Source organism: Octopus bimaculoides, chromosome 4, assembly GCF_046866305.1.
Source record: "Octopus bimaculoides isolate indiv1 chromosome 4, ASM4686630v1, whole genome shotgun sequence".
NCBI lineage: Eukaryota > Metazoa > Mollusca > Cephalopoda > Octopoda > Octopodidae > Octopus > Octopus bimaculoides.
The window spans coordinates 10,949,165-10,967,268 of NC_142931.1; the positions used below are offsets into that span (position 1 = coordinate 10,949,165).

General features: G+C 37.5%; 1 protein-coding gene across 50 annotated transcripts in view; it reads left to right on the plus strand.

Moving 5' to 3' along the window:
• LOC106872181 (membrane-associated guanylate kinase, WW and PDZ domain-containing protein 1) overlaps positions 1-18,104 on the plus strand; it is a 668,717-nt gene that overhangs the window by 58,185 nt on the left and 592,428 nt on the right. For 30 of the 50 annotated variants that reach the window (XR_016241362.1, XR_016241361.1, XR_016241363.1 and 27 more), the window contains exon 2: positions 195-293. The exons of the other annotated variants lie outside the window; for them this stretch is intronic. Coding sequence is in view for 24 of the 30 variants with exons in the window: in XM_089350230.1 (XP_089206356.1) it covers positions 195-293 (99 nt within the window). In the remaining 6 variants the exon portion in view is untranslated. The remainder of the gene's footprint in view (positions 1-194; positions 294-18,104) is intronic. 50 annotated transcript variants of the gene reach the window in all.

Below are 18,104 nucleotides of genomic sequence, written 5' to 3' on the forward strand. Positions count from 1 at the left end.
ACTTAATTGTACAATTTTAAGAAACAAAAATTTAATTTGATTGTGTCTCATAGGACCTGTGAAAGCTATGCTAATGAACGCATGGTATTGACTTTGTTTTTTTTTTGTTTTCTTTTCCCCTATATGTTATCAATATAAATTGAAGTATTGAACATGTTCCTTACTCATTGTCATATATAACCACTGTGTTTTAGGACACCAGGCACCAACTGACTGCTATTTAAGCATAATAAGATCTTGTGGAATCGGTTACTGGAGACAATCTTGTTTAGGCAATGCATCTAATTGGCCGGGTGAGTGTCACTTGCACCTGAAGTTACAGCAACAATTCTTAGCATGATTTTGTTTGCTAAATCTGACCCTGGCAATTGTTTTTGTGTTCGAAAATCTCTATGCTACGTTTGTTTTGGCTGCCACCTTTTGATGTATGACTTACCAGCAGAGTTTGAAGCTTCATGGTAGATTACTTTCCTACTAAAATTACCAGTTTTATGTCAGATACAAATTAACCTAACCTACATCACATTATATATATATATATATATACACATACGCACACATGTATATCTTTGTGTCAGATATAGAATATCGTCTGTCAAGATCTCTCTCTCCCTATCTCTCTCTATCTATCTATCTATCTATCTATCTATCTATCTATCTATCTATCTATCATTCTGTAGGATTTTCCTTTTGGCTGTGAGAAATTTTTTGTGAAGAATTCATAGGTAATAGAGTGAACAATAAATAAAACATGTCAAGGAGATTTCTAGTAAAATAACTAAATAGACACACACACACACAAGCACAAAACTCTGTGTTTTCCTCCTCCCCCCTCCCCCTTGCCCTTCTCTGTCAAGTGTACATTTATTATATTGCTTCCATTTATTACAATGTTTTAGGAATTAAGTACTCACACAGCAGCAGATTCCTCTTGAATAAACTAAGTTTCACCCACCGGAAACGATGCGTATGTTTATACATAAACGTTTTGGTATATCATCCTGTGGATGTTCTTGTAATTGGTGTCTGATTTGCATCAGTGACCAAAGAACTGATCTATCAATACATTTACTTTCTTCCTGGCAACATGTTGTCACAGTAGAACTGTTCGCTATGCTGATTAAAAGAAGTTTACTCAAGCAATCGTAGTGTAAAAGCACGAGGAAGAATTTGTAACCATTTAAACATGAAATAAATCTTCTTCTAAAAGAGTTTGAAAACAAAGAAAGCATGAATAAATATCTACATTTGATTTTGAATCCAGCTGTATAATTTTTCCAGATTCTATATTATTTGTCTACAAGAACAAAGAATGTCAGAATAATAGTGTTCTCTATAGAGATACCGTTTTACTTTCAATATATATATATTATTTTTTCCATTTACCCATACCATTACTTGGTAATTATTTTACCTTGATCTTAGACACAGCCATATCAATCAGCTTCTAAACTGAAGGAACTTTTCTCCATTCCATGCTGATTTTTGCTGCGAGTTGTTATCAATTGTTCTCTCACTAATTCTTTGGTAGTTAAGCTAAATGGTGCATCAGGAGATGAAGGATCTTAAAAACTCCTTTGCCATAAATATTTCTGTGTCTGATCTACAAACCAACTAAAACAACTGGCAGGTTTGTTTCATTCATGAATTCTAGTTCTCAAAAACTAAATCAGTCCTGTAACTGGCACTCTGTCTTATCTGTCCGTCTGTCTCTTTCTCTCTCTTATACGCGCACACACACACACACACACACACACACACACACACACACACACACACACACACACACACACACACTCCTCTAGTGTCACTCTCACTCATCTCTGTTTCTAATCTTCTGTTCCTCATTCTCTGCTCTGCACTCACTCCCTCTTGCTATATAAGAAATACCTTGTTTATAATGTTCCCTGAAAGGCATGAACATCACAACTCCTGACTACATGTGAATGCTCTACTAGCAAAAACTCAAAAGCTCAGATCTTTGTCACTAATACTCATAACAAAAGCATGAATGTTTTTCTTTTCTTTTTTATCCTCTCCTCACAGTTGAAGTGAAGGTGCATGGCCTAATGGTTAGGGTGTTGTACTCTTAATCACAAAGTTGTGGTTTCAAATCCCTGACCAGGTGGCGCATTGTGTCCTTGAGCAAAGCACTTCATTTCACATTGCCCCAGTTCACTCAACTGTAAAGGAGTAATCCTGTGACTGTCTGGAGTCCTGTTTAAGAGGAATGTTGTAATCTCAACCACTAATACTCTATGAAAGCCAGGCAAGCAACTCAAGATGGTACTTTACCCTTTACCTATCAACCAAAGTACTCTATCCCAATGCAAGAACTTCGCATCTTGTCTTTATTCAAAGAAAAATATCTACAGACCAGATTCTGTAAGCAATCATTCCATTCTCTGCCAATCTATTGCAAACTGTTTCTAATATTATTATGTGGTCGTCAAGGTAATGACAAGAGACAGACCTCTGGAGATATGCTGTGATTGAAAAAGTGAGATCGCAGCCATAGCCTATACCAATGTCGCATAACCAACCCATTTAAAAAGTACCTTTGAATTGTCGGGTGACATGCCATGCTTGAGGGGACCTATTGAGTCAAGTAAAATCAAAATCAAATCAAATCAAATCAAATCACAATTAAATGGAAATTGTAGTTGTGGCCGATGCCAGTGCCAACTGACTGGCTTCCGTGCTGGTGGCATGCAGTAAGCACCATTCATGCATGGGTCATTGCCAGTACTGCCCGACTGGCTTGCCGTGCCAGTGGAACGTAAAAAGCACCATCTGAACGTGGTCAATGCCAGCCACCCCCCGACCCCGACTGACTCCTGTGCCGGTAGCACGTAAAAAGCACCATTCAAATGCGGCTGATGCCAGTGCTGCCTGACTGGCTCCCATGCCGGTGGCATGTAAAAAGCACTCACTACACTCTCAGAGTGGTTGGTGTTAGGAAGGGCATCCAGCTGTAAAAACTTTGCCAGACCAGCTTGGAGCCTGGTGCGGCCTCCTGGCTTGCCAGTCCTCAGTCAAACCGTCCAACCCATGCCAGCATGGAAAACAGACATTAAACGATGATGATGATGATGATGAATAAATTATTATAATGTGCTTGACATGTAAAATAATAGTTCCATTTGTTTACTAATTACAATACTCGTTACCTTGTAACCTCACTGACCTGTATAACGACTAACAAACATCGTTGACAGAAGCAGAATCAGCCGACCGACCCCTTCCCCCTATCCCATCCCACTATATCTATATTTACCTCTTCCATTAACTTAACTTACTAAAACATTGGATGCCATTCTTCATTTATATTTGTGACCATGTCTTCGAGATTTCATTGATTTTTCTCTCTGATGATGTGTTAATTATTAGAATGTGTTGTGATTGCATGCACTGAAGTTGATTAAAATCGATAAATTAATTTTTGGTTTTTGTTTTTTTGTTTCTTTATTTATATTATGTTATTCAATTGTCTGGTTTGTTATTATTGTTATCATCATCATCATCATGATCATTATTAAAATCATCTCTATCGTCATCACCATCATCACCATCATCACCATCATCATCATCATCATCATCATCATCATTATCAGTAGTTGTTTGTTTGTTTAGTATATTTCTCTACCCCAAAATTGAAGTTTCTGAATATTACTTATTGATTAGTATTTCCATGATAATTGTTTGTATTCTGTTATTTTATTTTATTCTATTTTATCATTTTTCTTTTTTGTGTGTGTTTGTGTATTTGTTTTTTTAAGTTGATGCAAATTATTCTGTGATGTATCACATTAGACTATGCTCTGCCGCAGTGTACAAAGGAATGGTATATTATAAATTATAATACACATTTATAGTGTAATACATACCACATGATATCACACACTACACATCTCCACTACGTTCCACACTGCATCACATATTTGCTTCACACTACACTACTCTAACTAATTAAAAGAGAATGCTCCTATGTGGTTGCTTGACCCAATAGTAATAAAAAAGCAAGTTAATTCCCTTGGATATCACTCTTTAGGTTTTAACTCTTTAGCATTCAGATTACTCTGTCAAATCTAATGCTTCATTATTCACATTGTTTTGAATTAATCATGTATTATCTTGTGGCTTTGAGATTTCAATGGTGTGATTGTTGTATTTTCTGAATGACATTGTAGGGCAGGTACGACAGATTGGATGTGGCTGGTTTGAATATAAAACAAATGTAATATTTGGGCCGGATATGGTCAGTTTAAATGTTAAAGTGTTAAAGGATAAAGAAATAACGTTGATCATTGCGATTCAGTGTGGACGGTCACCATCGTCAGCATCATCACCACTGCTTAACTCTTTAGCATTTAAACTGGACATAACCAACCTAAATATTCTATGTTTTATGTTCAAGCCAGCTAGATCCAGCCTTTCACACTACCATACAATGTCATTTTAAAAGGAAACAATGGGAGGGACACATGCACACACACACACACACACACGTGTGTGTGTGTATATATATATATATATATATATATGTGTGCAACCTTCGACAGAGTAACAGTTATATATACAACTTGAACAGACATACATATCAGTGCATAAACATAGGTTCACATGTACATACACATATATACACACAGACACGTCTACACACTTCCATACCTGAATGCTCATATACATACATTAGTACATACGTACATACATGTGTATAGGCATGCACACATGCATACTCATGTACACATACATGCACACGTACATACATATGTCTGTCCTTGTTTGTCCCCTCTATGTTTAGCCCCTTGTGGGCATTAAAGAAATAAGAAACATTAGCACACCAGGAAAAACTACTTTGCAGCATTTCATCTGTCTTCGTGTTCTGAGTTCAAATACCACCAGGGTCCTTTGCTTTTCATCCTTCAGGGGCGATAAAATGAGCACTACTTGAGCACTGGGGTCAACTTAACTCACTTAGCCCCTCCTCCAAAATTTCTGGCCTTGTGACAAAATTTTGAAACCATTACTTTGAAAATGATGAAGAATTTAGTAAGATAACTGCCATTTTTTAAGCTGATATCTGTTAAATGTGTGTGTGTGTGTGTGTGTGTGTGTGTGTAACACATGTTATATAGATTAACATGAAATTCAAATGGAAGATTTTTATTCAGATCCCCTTAAACCAAAGTGTGGTCTCAGGTGAGTTGATATCAAAGGAGCTAAATATATAAATCCCCAAAACGGAATATGGTCATAGCTTGATCAGTTTTAATCATAGAATTAATGGACCAGCACTAACCTGGGTCTAAAAAGCAACATTACCCTGTAAGATACAGCTATGTGATATCTGGTGATATCTGGATACATAATGCTTTGTATTTACATAATTTTGTTTTGTATTAGCATAATTTTATACATAATGATTTTGTGTTACCTTCTCAGAGATCCTCAGTAAAAATATGTTGTAGCCATTTGGTTGTGTATTTGAGATGTGTGTAATTTTACACACTTCAGTTAACCTGGCCATCTGGGATATACATCAGATCATTTGATGGTGTTGTCTGAATATAGGTTGATGTTAGTTCCTCAAGAGGTCTTTGAACTATTCATGTTTACATCTCTTCTCCTTTGTGTGTTTTTGTCATTAGACTGTGGCCATGCTGGGGCACCACATTGAAGAATTTTTGTTGAATCAATTGACCTTGGTGCTTTTTCTTTTTAAATCTGGTAATTATTTTATTGGTGTATTTTGCTGAACCACTATGTTACGGAGACATAAACAAAACAACACCAGTTGTCAAGCAATGGGTAGGGGACAAACACACACACACACACACAATGACAGACAGACACATACACACAATGACAGACACACACACACACAATGATAGACACACACATGGGTACCAGACTTAAAATAAGTTCTGGTGTTGATATGATTGACTAAACCCTTCTAAGCTCTGCCCCAGCATGGCCACGATCTAATGACTGAAACCAGTAACAACGAAAGAATATGTTTGCTTTGTCAGTACCGCCGGACTGGCCCTCGGAGTGGTTGGTGTTAGAAAGAGCATCCAGCTGTAGAAACTCTGCCAGATTAGATTGGAGAGCCTGGTGTAGCCATCTGGTTCACCAGTCCCCAGTCAAATCGTCTAACTCATGCTAGCATGGAAAGTGGATGTTAAACAACAATGATGATGATGATGATCTAGGAGTATTCACCAAAAACATCAACTACAACCAAGACTGATATCTTTAATGGCCAGCTGCTCTTTCTACTCACATGTCTGCTGCCTTTCATAAATGGTAATAATATACAGTAACATCCAACAGAACCATTATCTTAAATTACAGGATCTTACTTTACTGTTATTACACAGCAAATTAGATTGAAAGTGACTGTGTAATCCTGACTGGCAGAGGCTTACAAAACCAGGGCTGTTTATGAGTTCATTAGTCTTCTGCTAATAGTTGTTGTTGTTGATATTGTTTAGCTCCTAGCCAGCAATGACTGAGTAGACTTATGATTTAAGATCTTCCAACTTTGACCACCCTGTCATTTTTCAGATTAGTATATCATCATCATCATCATCATTTAACATCCCATTTTCCATGCTAGCATGGGTTGGATGATTTGACAAGAACAAATGAGCCAGAGGGCTGCACCAAGTTCTGTTTCTGCCTTGGCTTGGTCTCTACAGCTGGATACCTTTTCTAATGCCAGTCACTTTACTTAGTGTACTCGTTGCTTTTTAAGTGGTACCAGCATCGGTGAGGTCACCAAGTACCCGCAAGATAAGATCTCCTCAAATGAGTTGCATATAGAATGGAGGGATAAAAAACTGTGATAGGGGGAGAACGTCTTTCCTTCTTTATGGCATTAAAATATGATAAAAAGCACCCACTACACTCTCGGAGTGGTTGGCATTAGGAAGGGCATCCAGCTGTAGAAACATTGCCAGATCAGATTGGGGCCTGGTGCAGCCTCCTGGCTTTCCCGACGACCCCAGTTGAACCATCCAACCCATGCCAGCATGGAAAACGGACGTTAAACAATGATGATAATGAATTGGTACTTCTGTTTTTTATTGACCCCCAAAACAATGATAGGTATGGTTGACCTCAGTGGGATTTGAACTCAGGGTGCAGAGTCAGAACAGATATCACAAGGTGTTCTGTTTGAAGATCTAATGACTCTACCAGCTCATCACTGTCGTAGCGTTGGAGTGACTGAGGCTTTGTCAGTGAATTTGGAAGACAGAAACTGTACAGAAGTGGTGGGCTGGCAGAAACGTTAGCATGCCGGGCGAAATGCTTAGCGGTATTTCATCTGCCGTTACGTTCTGAGTTCAAATTCCGCCGAGATCGACTTTGCCTTTCATCCTTTCGGGGTCGATAAATTAAGTACCAGTTATGCACTGGGGTCGGTGTAATCGACTTAATCCCTTTGTCTGTCCTTGTTTGTCTCCTCTATGTTTAGCCCCTTGTGGGCAGTAAAGCAATAAGAAACTGTACAGAAGCCTGTCATGTGTAAACATGTGAGAGAGAGAAAGTGTGTGTGTGTGTGTGTGTGTGTGTGTGTGTGTGTGTGCTATTTCAAGCAAACTGAGCAACAGTGAAGAGACTCCTTTATTGACTCAAGTTTATGAGAGTCAAAGTTCCTTCTCAATATAATATTAGTCTACTGGGTTTTTTTTAACTAACATACATTCATCACCTTAATATCCATTCTCTACACTTACGTGGATTGAGACCATGAATAATGCAAAATCTTTGCAGTTGACCAACTCCTGTGTTTGGCCATGTTCTACTTTAAACCGCTCTGTGGTATATAATACAGAACTGTATCTATCAATATTATATTGTATCACATCACGTTATATATACTTTTGTTATGACCTGTTTGAAATGGTAGCCAAACATCGCTTAAATCACACTGAGACATGTTAGAAAACTGGAAGGGCACATTAGCATATGAAGTTCAGGACACACACCAAAAAAAAAAAAACAATGAAGAAAAACAGGGCAGTCATGGCTGAACACCTTTCAAGATATCTTCCTTATCAGATGCTCAACAACAACAGCAGCACCACCAGCAGCAGCAGCTTGCTAATATTATTCAACATCACACTGTCTGTTTCCCAGATTATATTATTCTTTGACACACCTGCCACTCGACACTGCTGTTCCACCACTGTACTGCTCTACCACTAAACTGTACCTGCACCAACAAACCTCTTATCTTACATTTTAAAAGAAGGCCATCCAGCTAACTGGCAAAGAATAGCTCCTCAGCACACTGTAACCACTAGCTATGCTACAGGTATGTTACAGGTATGTCTTCTGCTGGTGCTGGTGCTGGTGCTACTGTAACACAGTTGGTTGGAAATGTGTATCACATTTTTCCATGTTCACCTGATATATCTGTTTCTCCTCTGCTTGCCAACTTTGTAATGTATCACACCCTATACTTGACACTAAACACATTTTCCCTAATCATTATTATAGGTAAATGTTTGGCTGTGTGGTTAAGAAGCTGGCTTCCCAGCCATATGGTTTTGGGTTCAGTCCTACTGTGCAACACCTTGGGCAAATATCTTTTACTATTATCCAAGCTGACCAAAAGCCTTGTGAGTGGATTTGGCAGATGAGAACTGAAAGGAGCACATTGTATACCAGATCCATCCACAAGGCTTTGGTCAACCTGGGTCTATGAAAGAAGACACTTGCCCAAGGTGCCACACAGTGGGACTGAACCAAAGATCACATGCTTAGGAAGCAAACCTCTTAACCATACAGCCATGCTTTGTGGCTCTTAAACAACACAATTTATATCATAACATTTATATTAATTAAGCATTGTTATCAACATAAATCTAATGAAAATGGTGAGAATAATGGTAACGAATTTTTCTACCTAAAACAGCTTCCCTGTTGGAATCTCTGAAATTCCTCCTGGAATTCTGATTGAAGTGCTAAATGGTAAATGTAGTAGTAGCACTAAGCTCATAGAAAACTATAACAGTTTATCATTTAGTATAGAATTTATAGAATATTTGCAACAAATTACAGAATTTGGCAGAGAAGAATCAGATAATTATTTACTATAGACAATCTGTGTAAAACTTCTATTATCTCTGTGATGATGAATGTGTATTTAGAGAAGGGGAGAGATGGAGAACTGTTTTGGTAAATGGGAATTAGGCGACCATATTTAGATTCTTAATTAGAATGTCTTCAATATGCTATTTGGGAAATATTATTAGGTGGGGATTGTACTTATCAAGTCTTTACATTTAGTTCAAATCCTGCCAGGAAGAACTTTTCCTTCCATGCTTCCAGGCTCTGTAAACTATGAAGCAGACATTCAGTGGAGTCAACTCAGTCGAGCTTGCCTGATTGCTTTAAATTTGTGGCTTTGTGCCAATATAAGGAATTACTATTGGTTGTAGTTAAATGGTAAAAATGCTAGTGAACCAGACTAAATGCTTTACACTTGTTGGCTTTTCCCCCTTCTAGATATTAATTGATTTTTTTGGGGGGTGGGGGTCAATAGAATAAATACCAGCCATGTACGGATGGTGATTTAACCAACTAGATCTTTTCTATGGCCACATTACAATATAAGTAGTCATTACCCTTTTTCCCTAAATTCCTAGCCTTTTGCCAAAATTTGAAACAATTACTAATGGGGTGGCATGCTGGCAGAATTGATGCTGTGCCAGAGAAAGTGTATAGTGGCATTTCTTGTGGCCCTATGGTTTTCAGTTCAAATTCCATTGAGGTCGATTTTGCCATTCATCCTTTTTGGGGCTGATTAAAAAAAATCCCAATTGGACTGCTAGATTGGTGTAATCGACTTAGCACTAACCTCATAAGTTGCAGGCTTTGTGCCAAAATTTGAAACCTTTGCTCTTCGTCCTTTTGAGGTTAATGAAATTGGTGCCAAATAAACACTGAGGTTGATGTTATGGACTAGACCCCCCCTCCCCTAAGATTGCTGGCCTTGTGCCAGAATTATTATTATTATTATTATTATTATTATTATTAGAATGAGTGAACTGGCAGAATCATTAGCACACCGAACAATTAATTAATTAAGGGAAGACTAACACCTCAGATGTAGGAAAACATTCCTAAATTGAAGATGCTCTCACTCGGCGGGAATAAAACCCAAGCAAACCAAATATGGCAGACATCAAGAACAATGTTAGTTCTATCAAAAAACATAATATTCAAATTTCCACATTATTTATTCATAACCTAATTCATCATCATCATCATCCAGTGTTTTAAATCTGGGTTTTGTCCCTGTTAATGGGGGTGGCTGGATTTACCTCAATGCCATATCAACCGAGGTAGGCAGGTGCAGCTCACCCCAACCTTTGGGCTGGCTGGTGCCCATTCTCCTTTGCTATCATGAGGTTTTTTTGGAGCTGGATTTTCTACGAGGAGCATGCCCTTGCTTACCCTCAACCTCAGTTTCTAGACATGAATAGTCCCGAGACCAAGGCCTCCACCATGATTTTTAAGAAATGTGGTGGAAAACTAACTCAGGAAGGTAGGGATGCTACTCCCTGAGACCCCTTTTGGAGCTCCCTACCTAATTATAAATTCAAAATGGCCACCAGATGACCAACAAGGCAAACACACCCTTATTTTAGGTCAGTTTTTCTACCAAACTGTCAAAGATAATATGCTCTAACTTGGAATGCCAACAGATTGGGGGTACAGACTAGATGCTGAATCAAAGACATTGATAAAGTTGGCCTAGATTTCGTTGTGGGGGTCGCTCAAAAGAAGAAAGTGAACGTGGACTTCCACAAGATTTGAACTAAGACTGAAGAGAGCCAGAGGAAATGTTGCAAAGCTTTTTGTCAAATGCACTAGCAATTCTGCAAGCTTGCCACTCTAATAATGATCCTTTCTACTATAGGCACAAAGCCTGAAAAGTAAAACAAGGGAATCTAGCACCCCCACTCAGCTCAAAACAATATCTGTGTATCGCGATTTCCAGATTTATTTCCCTTCATCAGCACAGAATAATTGTTCAGCTAGAGGTGGCGCTGCCAAATTCCCGCTCGAAATATATAGTTTTCAAAGTGACAACTAGTCACTGATCTATAAATTAGAAAATTACTATTTTTTTAAATCACACAACAAGAGATATTCAGCAACAGTACTTTGGAATAAAGATTATTTGCCAACATAACATAGCAGTCCTGGTTTAGGACGAATATTGCTGTAATTTAGCCCCAGGAGATATGTTATGTTGACAAATAATCTTTACTCCAAAGTACTATTGCTGAATATCTCTCGTTGTGAGATTTACAAACAGTAATTTTCTAAAGCAACACTAGTAGTAGTAATATCCTTTGTAATTTAAACTCGCTCGAGACTTCACTCAATCACCAAACAATGAGGAATGTCATTATAAAGATAAAAATGCAAAATAAAATACAAAACAACAGACAAACAAAATAACCCATTCTTATCTCTAATCGATAGTTATACCTGATCAGAGTTGTACCTGATTAAACATTTTAGTTGCTACCTCATAACATCACCACCGCTGCCACCACCACCGCCATACTTTGACAATCTCAAAGCTTAAATTTTAGGAAATCCTCATTCCACCTATTTGTGTTTTATCTTTGATGTTGAGAGTAACCCGACACCTCGATGCCAGTGCCATTTCTAAGTTCAGGAAATCTTCTTCCTGTTTGCCATTAATTACTCTTACAGACACACCCGATCTCGTTAGTTAGTTTACTGAGGTGTAGTTTACAGCATGTCTTCGTGTATGAATCTAGTCCCACCCGTCACCACCTCCACCCTGCATGGTTTCAACATTTAATCTTGTTACCAGGAAAGGAAAAACTGAAATAATGTAGATATCGTCACTAGAGTTATTATTTTCTGTAGATGCAGGCATGGCTGTGTGGTTAAGAAGTTTGCTTCCCAACCATGTGGTTCCAGGTTCAGTCCCACTGAATGGCACATTGGGCAAATTAGTCGTAGGCTAACCAAAGCCTTATGTGTGGAATTGGTAGATGGAAACTGAAGAGGTTGGTCTTGTATATATATATAATATGCATGTGTGTGTATATATATATATATATATATATGTATATATATATATATATATATACACAGAGAGAGAGAGAGAGAGAGAGAGCATGTATGTTAGAAGTGGTGTACAGATATTGTATAATAAGTAAAAAGAGGCAGCTAGAATACAATATTGGATAATCCTTTATTAGCGCTTTCATTTGTTTATGAACGGTTTGACTGAGGACTGGTGGGCCAGAGGCTGCACCATGCTCAATCTGATCTCGCAAAGTTTCTACAACTGGGTGCCCTTTCTAATGCCAACCACTCCGAGAGTGTAGTGGGTGCTTTTACATGCCGCTGGCAAGAGGGCCAGTCAGGCGGTTCTGGCAACGACCATATATATATATATATATATATATATATATATATAAGAGCTTAGAAAATAGATATTTTTGATATTATTTATTCACCATTATACACGTTTCATTTGTTAATAGTAGTTATAAAATTGTACATGTAGGAGAAACCTGTACGATGTTCCCTATCAGACATTCTTCAGACAGGGAATCAAATAATACATGTACAATTTTGTAACTCCTATTAGCAAATGAAACACATGTAATGGTGAATAAATATTACCAAAAATAATTTTTTCCCAATCACTTGTTTTGATATGTAATTATTCTGCAAAAAAAAAAAATATATATTCCAGTATTTTTAACTCTTATGTATACCTCGCACAAATATAACGTCCGCATATGATCTTGGAGTACTGCAATAAGCAGACGTACTTCTGTAGAACAAGATAACCCTATCCACATAATACATATATGCTTTCAAAATATTATCATTTCATTTGACTTCATTATCATAATTTATGACTTGATGTCAGTATGAACTTGCCTCATTATCATAATTTATGTGACTTGATACCAGTACAAACTTGTCTGTCTTGACTCCACCCATTGATTTGGAGTTGTTTGTTATATTTGACTTGAGCTGAAGATTTTGGTAACATGTATCGCTTTTGAGGATAATATGAAAAATATATATATGTGTGTTCTTGTCTTGACGGTACATGATAGGTCTAAACCAGAATCACCACCTCCATACATACAGTGTTCCTCATTGGCAGTCTTGCTTGTAGACATGTCCAGCCATGAGGAAATAGTACTCTGCTTGGAAATGGTTGAAGGTTGGAGACAGAAAGAGCATCCAGCTATAGAAAACCTGCCACAATGGTTTCTATCTGACCAATGCAAGCAAGAAAAAGTGGATATTTAAGAGGGATAGTGACCGGTGATTTTCTCCAACACTGTATGTACCGAATTTTATGTATTGATAAATAGGAATTACACTGATTGGTTTTAATCTTGTATTGGAATTTCATCAATGATTGGTTACTCTCTCTGGCTATTTACAGAGACACTTTTTATAAGCCTTGTATTACTAAGGGCTTAGTGTGTAATATATATGCAAATCAGTTCATGTGATTCACCTGTGAGCACCTGGTTTGATTAATAAATTACTGCTGCATTAACAATGTTTTATGCAAAGTCAGACTATTTATGTCTCAGCCTGTTACATACAGTGTTGGCAAATATATATATATATATATATATATATATATATATATATATGAAGGAGTGGCTGTGTGGTAAGTAGCTTGCTTCCCAACCACATGGTTCCGGGTTCAGTCCCACTGCGTGGCACCTTGGGCAAGTGTCTTCTACTATAGCCTCGCGCCGACCAAAGCCTTGTGAGTGGATTTGGTAGACGGAAACTGAAAGAAGCCCATCATGTGTGTGTTTGTGTGCCTGTGTTTATCCCCACCTCCAACATCTCTTGACAACCGATGCTGGTGTGTTTACGTCCCTGTAACTTAGCGGTTCGGTAAAAGAGACCGATAGAATAAGTCCTGGGGTCGATTTGCTCGACTAAAAGCGGTGCTCCAGCATGGCTGCAGTCAAATGACTGAAACAAGTAACAGAGTAAAGAGTATATATATATATGTATATATATATATCTATCTATATATATATATATATATATATATATATATATATATATATATATTCTGTGATACAGTATGAGGAGTTTACTGTACATCACCATCATCATCATCAGGTACAGATTGTGTGATTAAGAAGGCCACTTCTCAACCATGTGACTTTTGGTTCAGTGCCATTGCACAACACCTTGCACTAATGTCTTCTACTATAGTTCCATTGACCAATGCATTGTGAGTGGATTTGTAGATTTAGTAGATGGAAAGTGAAAGAAGCCCATTGTGTGTGTTTGGCATTAGGAAGGGCATCGAGCTATAGAAACCATGCCTGGTGCAACCCCTAAGCTTGTCAGCATGGACAATGGATGTTAAATGATATCACATTATTATTATTATTATTATTATTATTATTATTATTATTATTATTATTATTATTATTATATGGAAACTCAACTTATTTTGCTGGGTATGATGGAAAGTGTCAGCTGTCCACAGCCAGCAGACTAAGGTGACACTTGTTTACTGGTCATGCTTCAAGAACCCTGCGAAGAATTATTCCAGTTCCAAGCAATGCAGATTTTTATAGGTGTTCTACCTTTACATTTCTACCTATTATTATTACACTCTAGCAATCTATAGAGGATTAGTGGAGGAAAAGTGCAACAATATATTCAGGGAAACTTTGGGCGTTGACGAAGATCAACTGACTGGTCTGTTCCGAAGGACTTTCGGGCCAGGGCCTATGGATAACTTCCAGAAGTCCCTTGCCTGGTAGTGCTACTGAGGGGTGCTGCCCTTTTGGGATAAACTTTACAGGCATGGAAGTGCTGTCATCCGGGCCTGCCCGAGGTGAACGCAGAGCAACGGACAAAATGTTTAACAGCATTTCTTCCAGCTTTTGCATTCTGAATTCAAATACCACCGAGGTTAACTTCGTTTTTCATCCTTTCCGGGTCAGTAAAAGTTAAAAGTACTGGTCAAGTATTGTATCAGCTGACCACCCCCTTCAAAACTGCTGCCTTTGTGCCTTAATTAGAAATCATTGTTATTATTAACATTATCTGTACTAGTTAGAAATAACAGCCAAATCTCCTTCAGATCACACCCTAACATGTTTTAAAAAGAAAGAACACATTGGATAAGAAAGTTCTGAATGTACTGTCTGGAAATAAGATGAGACAGTCATAGCTGGGATGTTTTAATCATAATAGCTCTGATCAATGCTGGCCCGGGGCTAAACATCTACATTTAGTTTTCTAACTTCCTTGCATGACATAACTCCATATTGAAAATTCTAAAAGAATTACAATGGCATTATATCTGTTTCTGCATTATGTATTTCTTGCATAAAAAGCCACATCTTTTGAAAGACAGCTTTCTCATTAAACTATAATAGTTCTTAAGTATTGAGGAAAATTTATTCACCGTCTTATTGTAGCTCATTACTTTGAAACTATTTTTCCTCTTCTAATTCTGTCGTAGCTATTTCTGAGTTAATTTCCCTCTTTAGTGGAAAATATAACCATGGTATGCATTAGTTTTCATTGAATTTTGAGCAGATGTTATTTATTATTGACTTCATTGTTGTAGATTGAGATAACGAATGAGTTGGCTGATTTGTTAGCACATTGGGCAAAATGCTGAGTGGCATTTCGTTAGTCCTTACATTCTGAGTTCAAATCCCAACGAGGTTGACTTTGCCTTTCATCCTTTCAGGGTCGATAAAATAAGGACTAGTCGAGCACTGGGGTTGATTTAATTGAGATAATTCAAGAATGATAATGTGATACTGAAAGCACAAGTTCCACGGGGCCAGACATAGTGCAAAGTTCATAGACAACAGGTGGACTTTTGCAGTTTCCGAATGGTATCCAAGAGATGAAAAACCGAACCCAGAACCATGTGGTTGGGAAGCAAGCTTCTTACCTCACAGACCCTCCTCTTTAGCTGTATTAAATTTACTTTCTGCCTTTATATATTCCTTTGTACCGAGTGAATATTTTGACAAGTTAACAATAGTTGGTCCTAGTTTAGATCTATTGCTATTGTTATTTACAACTTATGGTCTGTACTTTCATGGACAGATATAGGAATGATCTACTTAAGCAATTTGGGTTAAGATAGAAAAGAAGGGAGCAATGAAGACAGAATTGGAAGTGCATTGTAACCAGTGGTGTATAACAGCACCTGATGGTCTAGTCAATATGATAATGTATCTAGGACAACACTATCAAAATGTCCTTTTTGAAAGATGGTAGGATGTGAATTAAGGGAGATTTGGTTCATTATTTTTAGCAGGGTAAACATCTGCACAAGAACCTCTCGCTTTGGTTTCAGAACAAATATATTTTTACTCTTTTACACATTTCAGTCATTTGACTGTAGCCATGCTGGAGCACTGCCTTTAGTCGAAGAAATCAACCTCGGGACTTATTTGTTGCAAGCCTAGTACTTATTCTGTTGGTCTCTTTTTCTGAACTGCTAAGTTTCAGGGACTTAAACACATTAACATCAGTTGTCAAGCGATGGTGGGAGGACATTCACATACACACATAAATATATATACATCTATGTTCCTCCCTATGCCTGTCATCCCTTATGTCCCTGCCGTAACACTTCACTTCCACACACACCAGCTAAATTTAATTCGCCCTTAGTCGAAAGACACCTGTTGTTATGTCCTGTCATTTCTATTTGTGTACCATTTCTCCGGTTTTTTTTTTCCATCCTTGTTTTCGTATACATTTGCTGCTTTCTCCCAAGGAATCTAGTGCTCTTAGCTTAGTTTTTCCTTCAGGCTGGCCAGATTGGAGCAATCTCGAGTATAATCAGCCGAAATTGCAGAGATAATCTGGAATTCGACTGAGGAAAGAAAAATCTAAATGACCCGTCTTTGTTTTTTCTTGTCCCTTTTTTGTATCATCTGTCTGGATGTTTTGCGTGTATATATGTATAAATATATATATATATATATATATATATTTCATTTTTGGATTATATATATATATATATATATGTACACACACACACACACACACACACACACATGACTGGCTTCTTTCACTTTCTGTCTACCAAATCCACTCACAAGGCTTTGGTTGGCCTGAGGCTATAGTGGAAGACACTTGCCCAAGCTATCACGCAGTTGAACTGAACCTGGAACCATGTGGTTGGGAAACATGCTTCTTACCACATAGCCACACCTCTTTGGTTAGGTTAAATTTACTTTCCACCTTTATATATATTCCTTTGTATTGAGTGAATATTTTGACAAATTAACAATAGTTCATCTGAGTTTAAATCTATTGCTGTTGTTATATATATCTCACGGTCTGTACTTTCATAGACAGATATCGGAAACAATTAGCTTCTAATGAAGGGAATTTATCATTGGTATTTGAGAGTTAAACATGACACCAGACTGAAATTTCCTGTTTAGACAGATTTACTGTTGTTTTTGATTTGCCAGATCCTGTTATTAGTTTAACCCTTCAACTGCAGTAATTCTGACATCAGCAATCTCACAATCTGGTGTGAATATTTTAATTACTTCCATTAGGTCAAAGAGTAGAAAGTTTCTACTGTGTTATATGAAACTTTAATTGTCACGTAATTTGAATCACAGCTTGTAATGCAAGGCTCTCCTTTCTGCAGTGTGAATGCTGGACAATATAGTGTCCTACCACAGAACTTAAATTTGATATCGAAAAGATTTTTACTTTTTGTCTTTAAAAAAATTCTGGTTCAAAATAAGTCCAAATTTTTAAATATAATAGATATATAGGTGCAGGAGTGGCTGTGTGGTAAGTAGCTTGCTTACCAACCACATGGTTCCAGATTCAGTCCCACTGCATGGAACCTTGGGCAAGTGTCTTCTATTATAAGCCTTGAGCCAACCAAAGCCTTGTGAGTGGATTTGGTAGATGGAAATGGAAAGAAGCCTGTTGTGTGTGTGTGTGTGTGTGTGTGTCTATATATATATATATATATATATATATATATTAGAAGGTTTGGAGGTGATGTACAGGTATTATATATT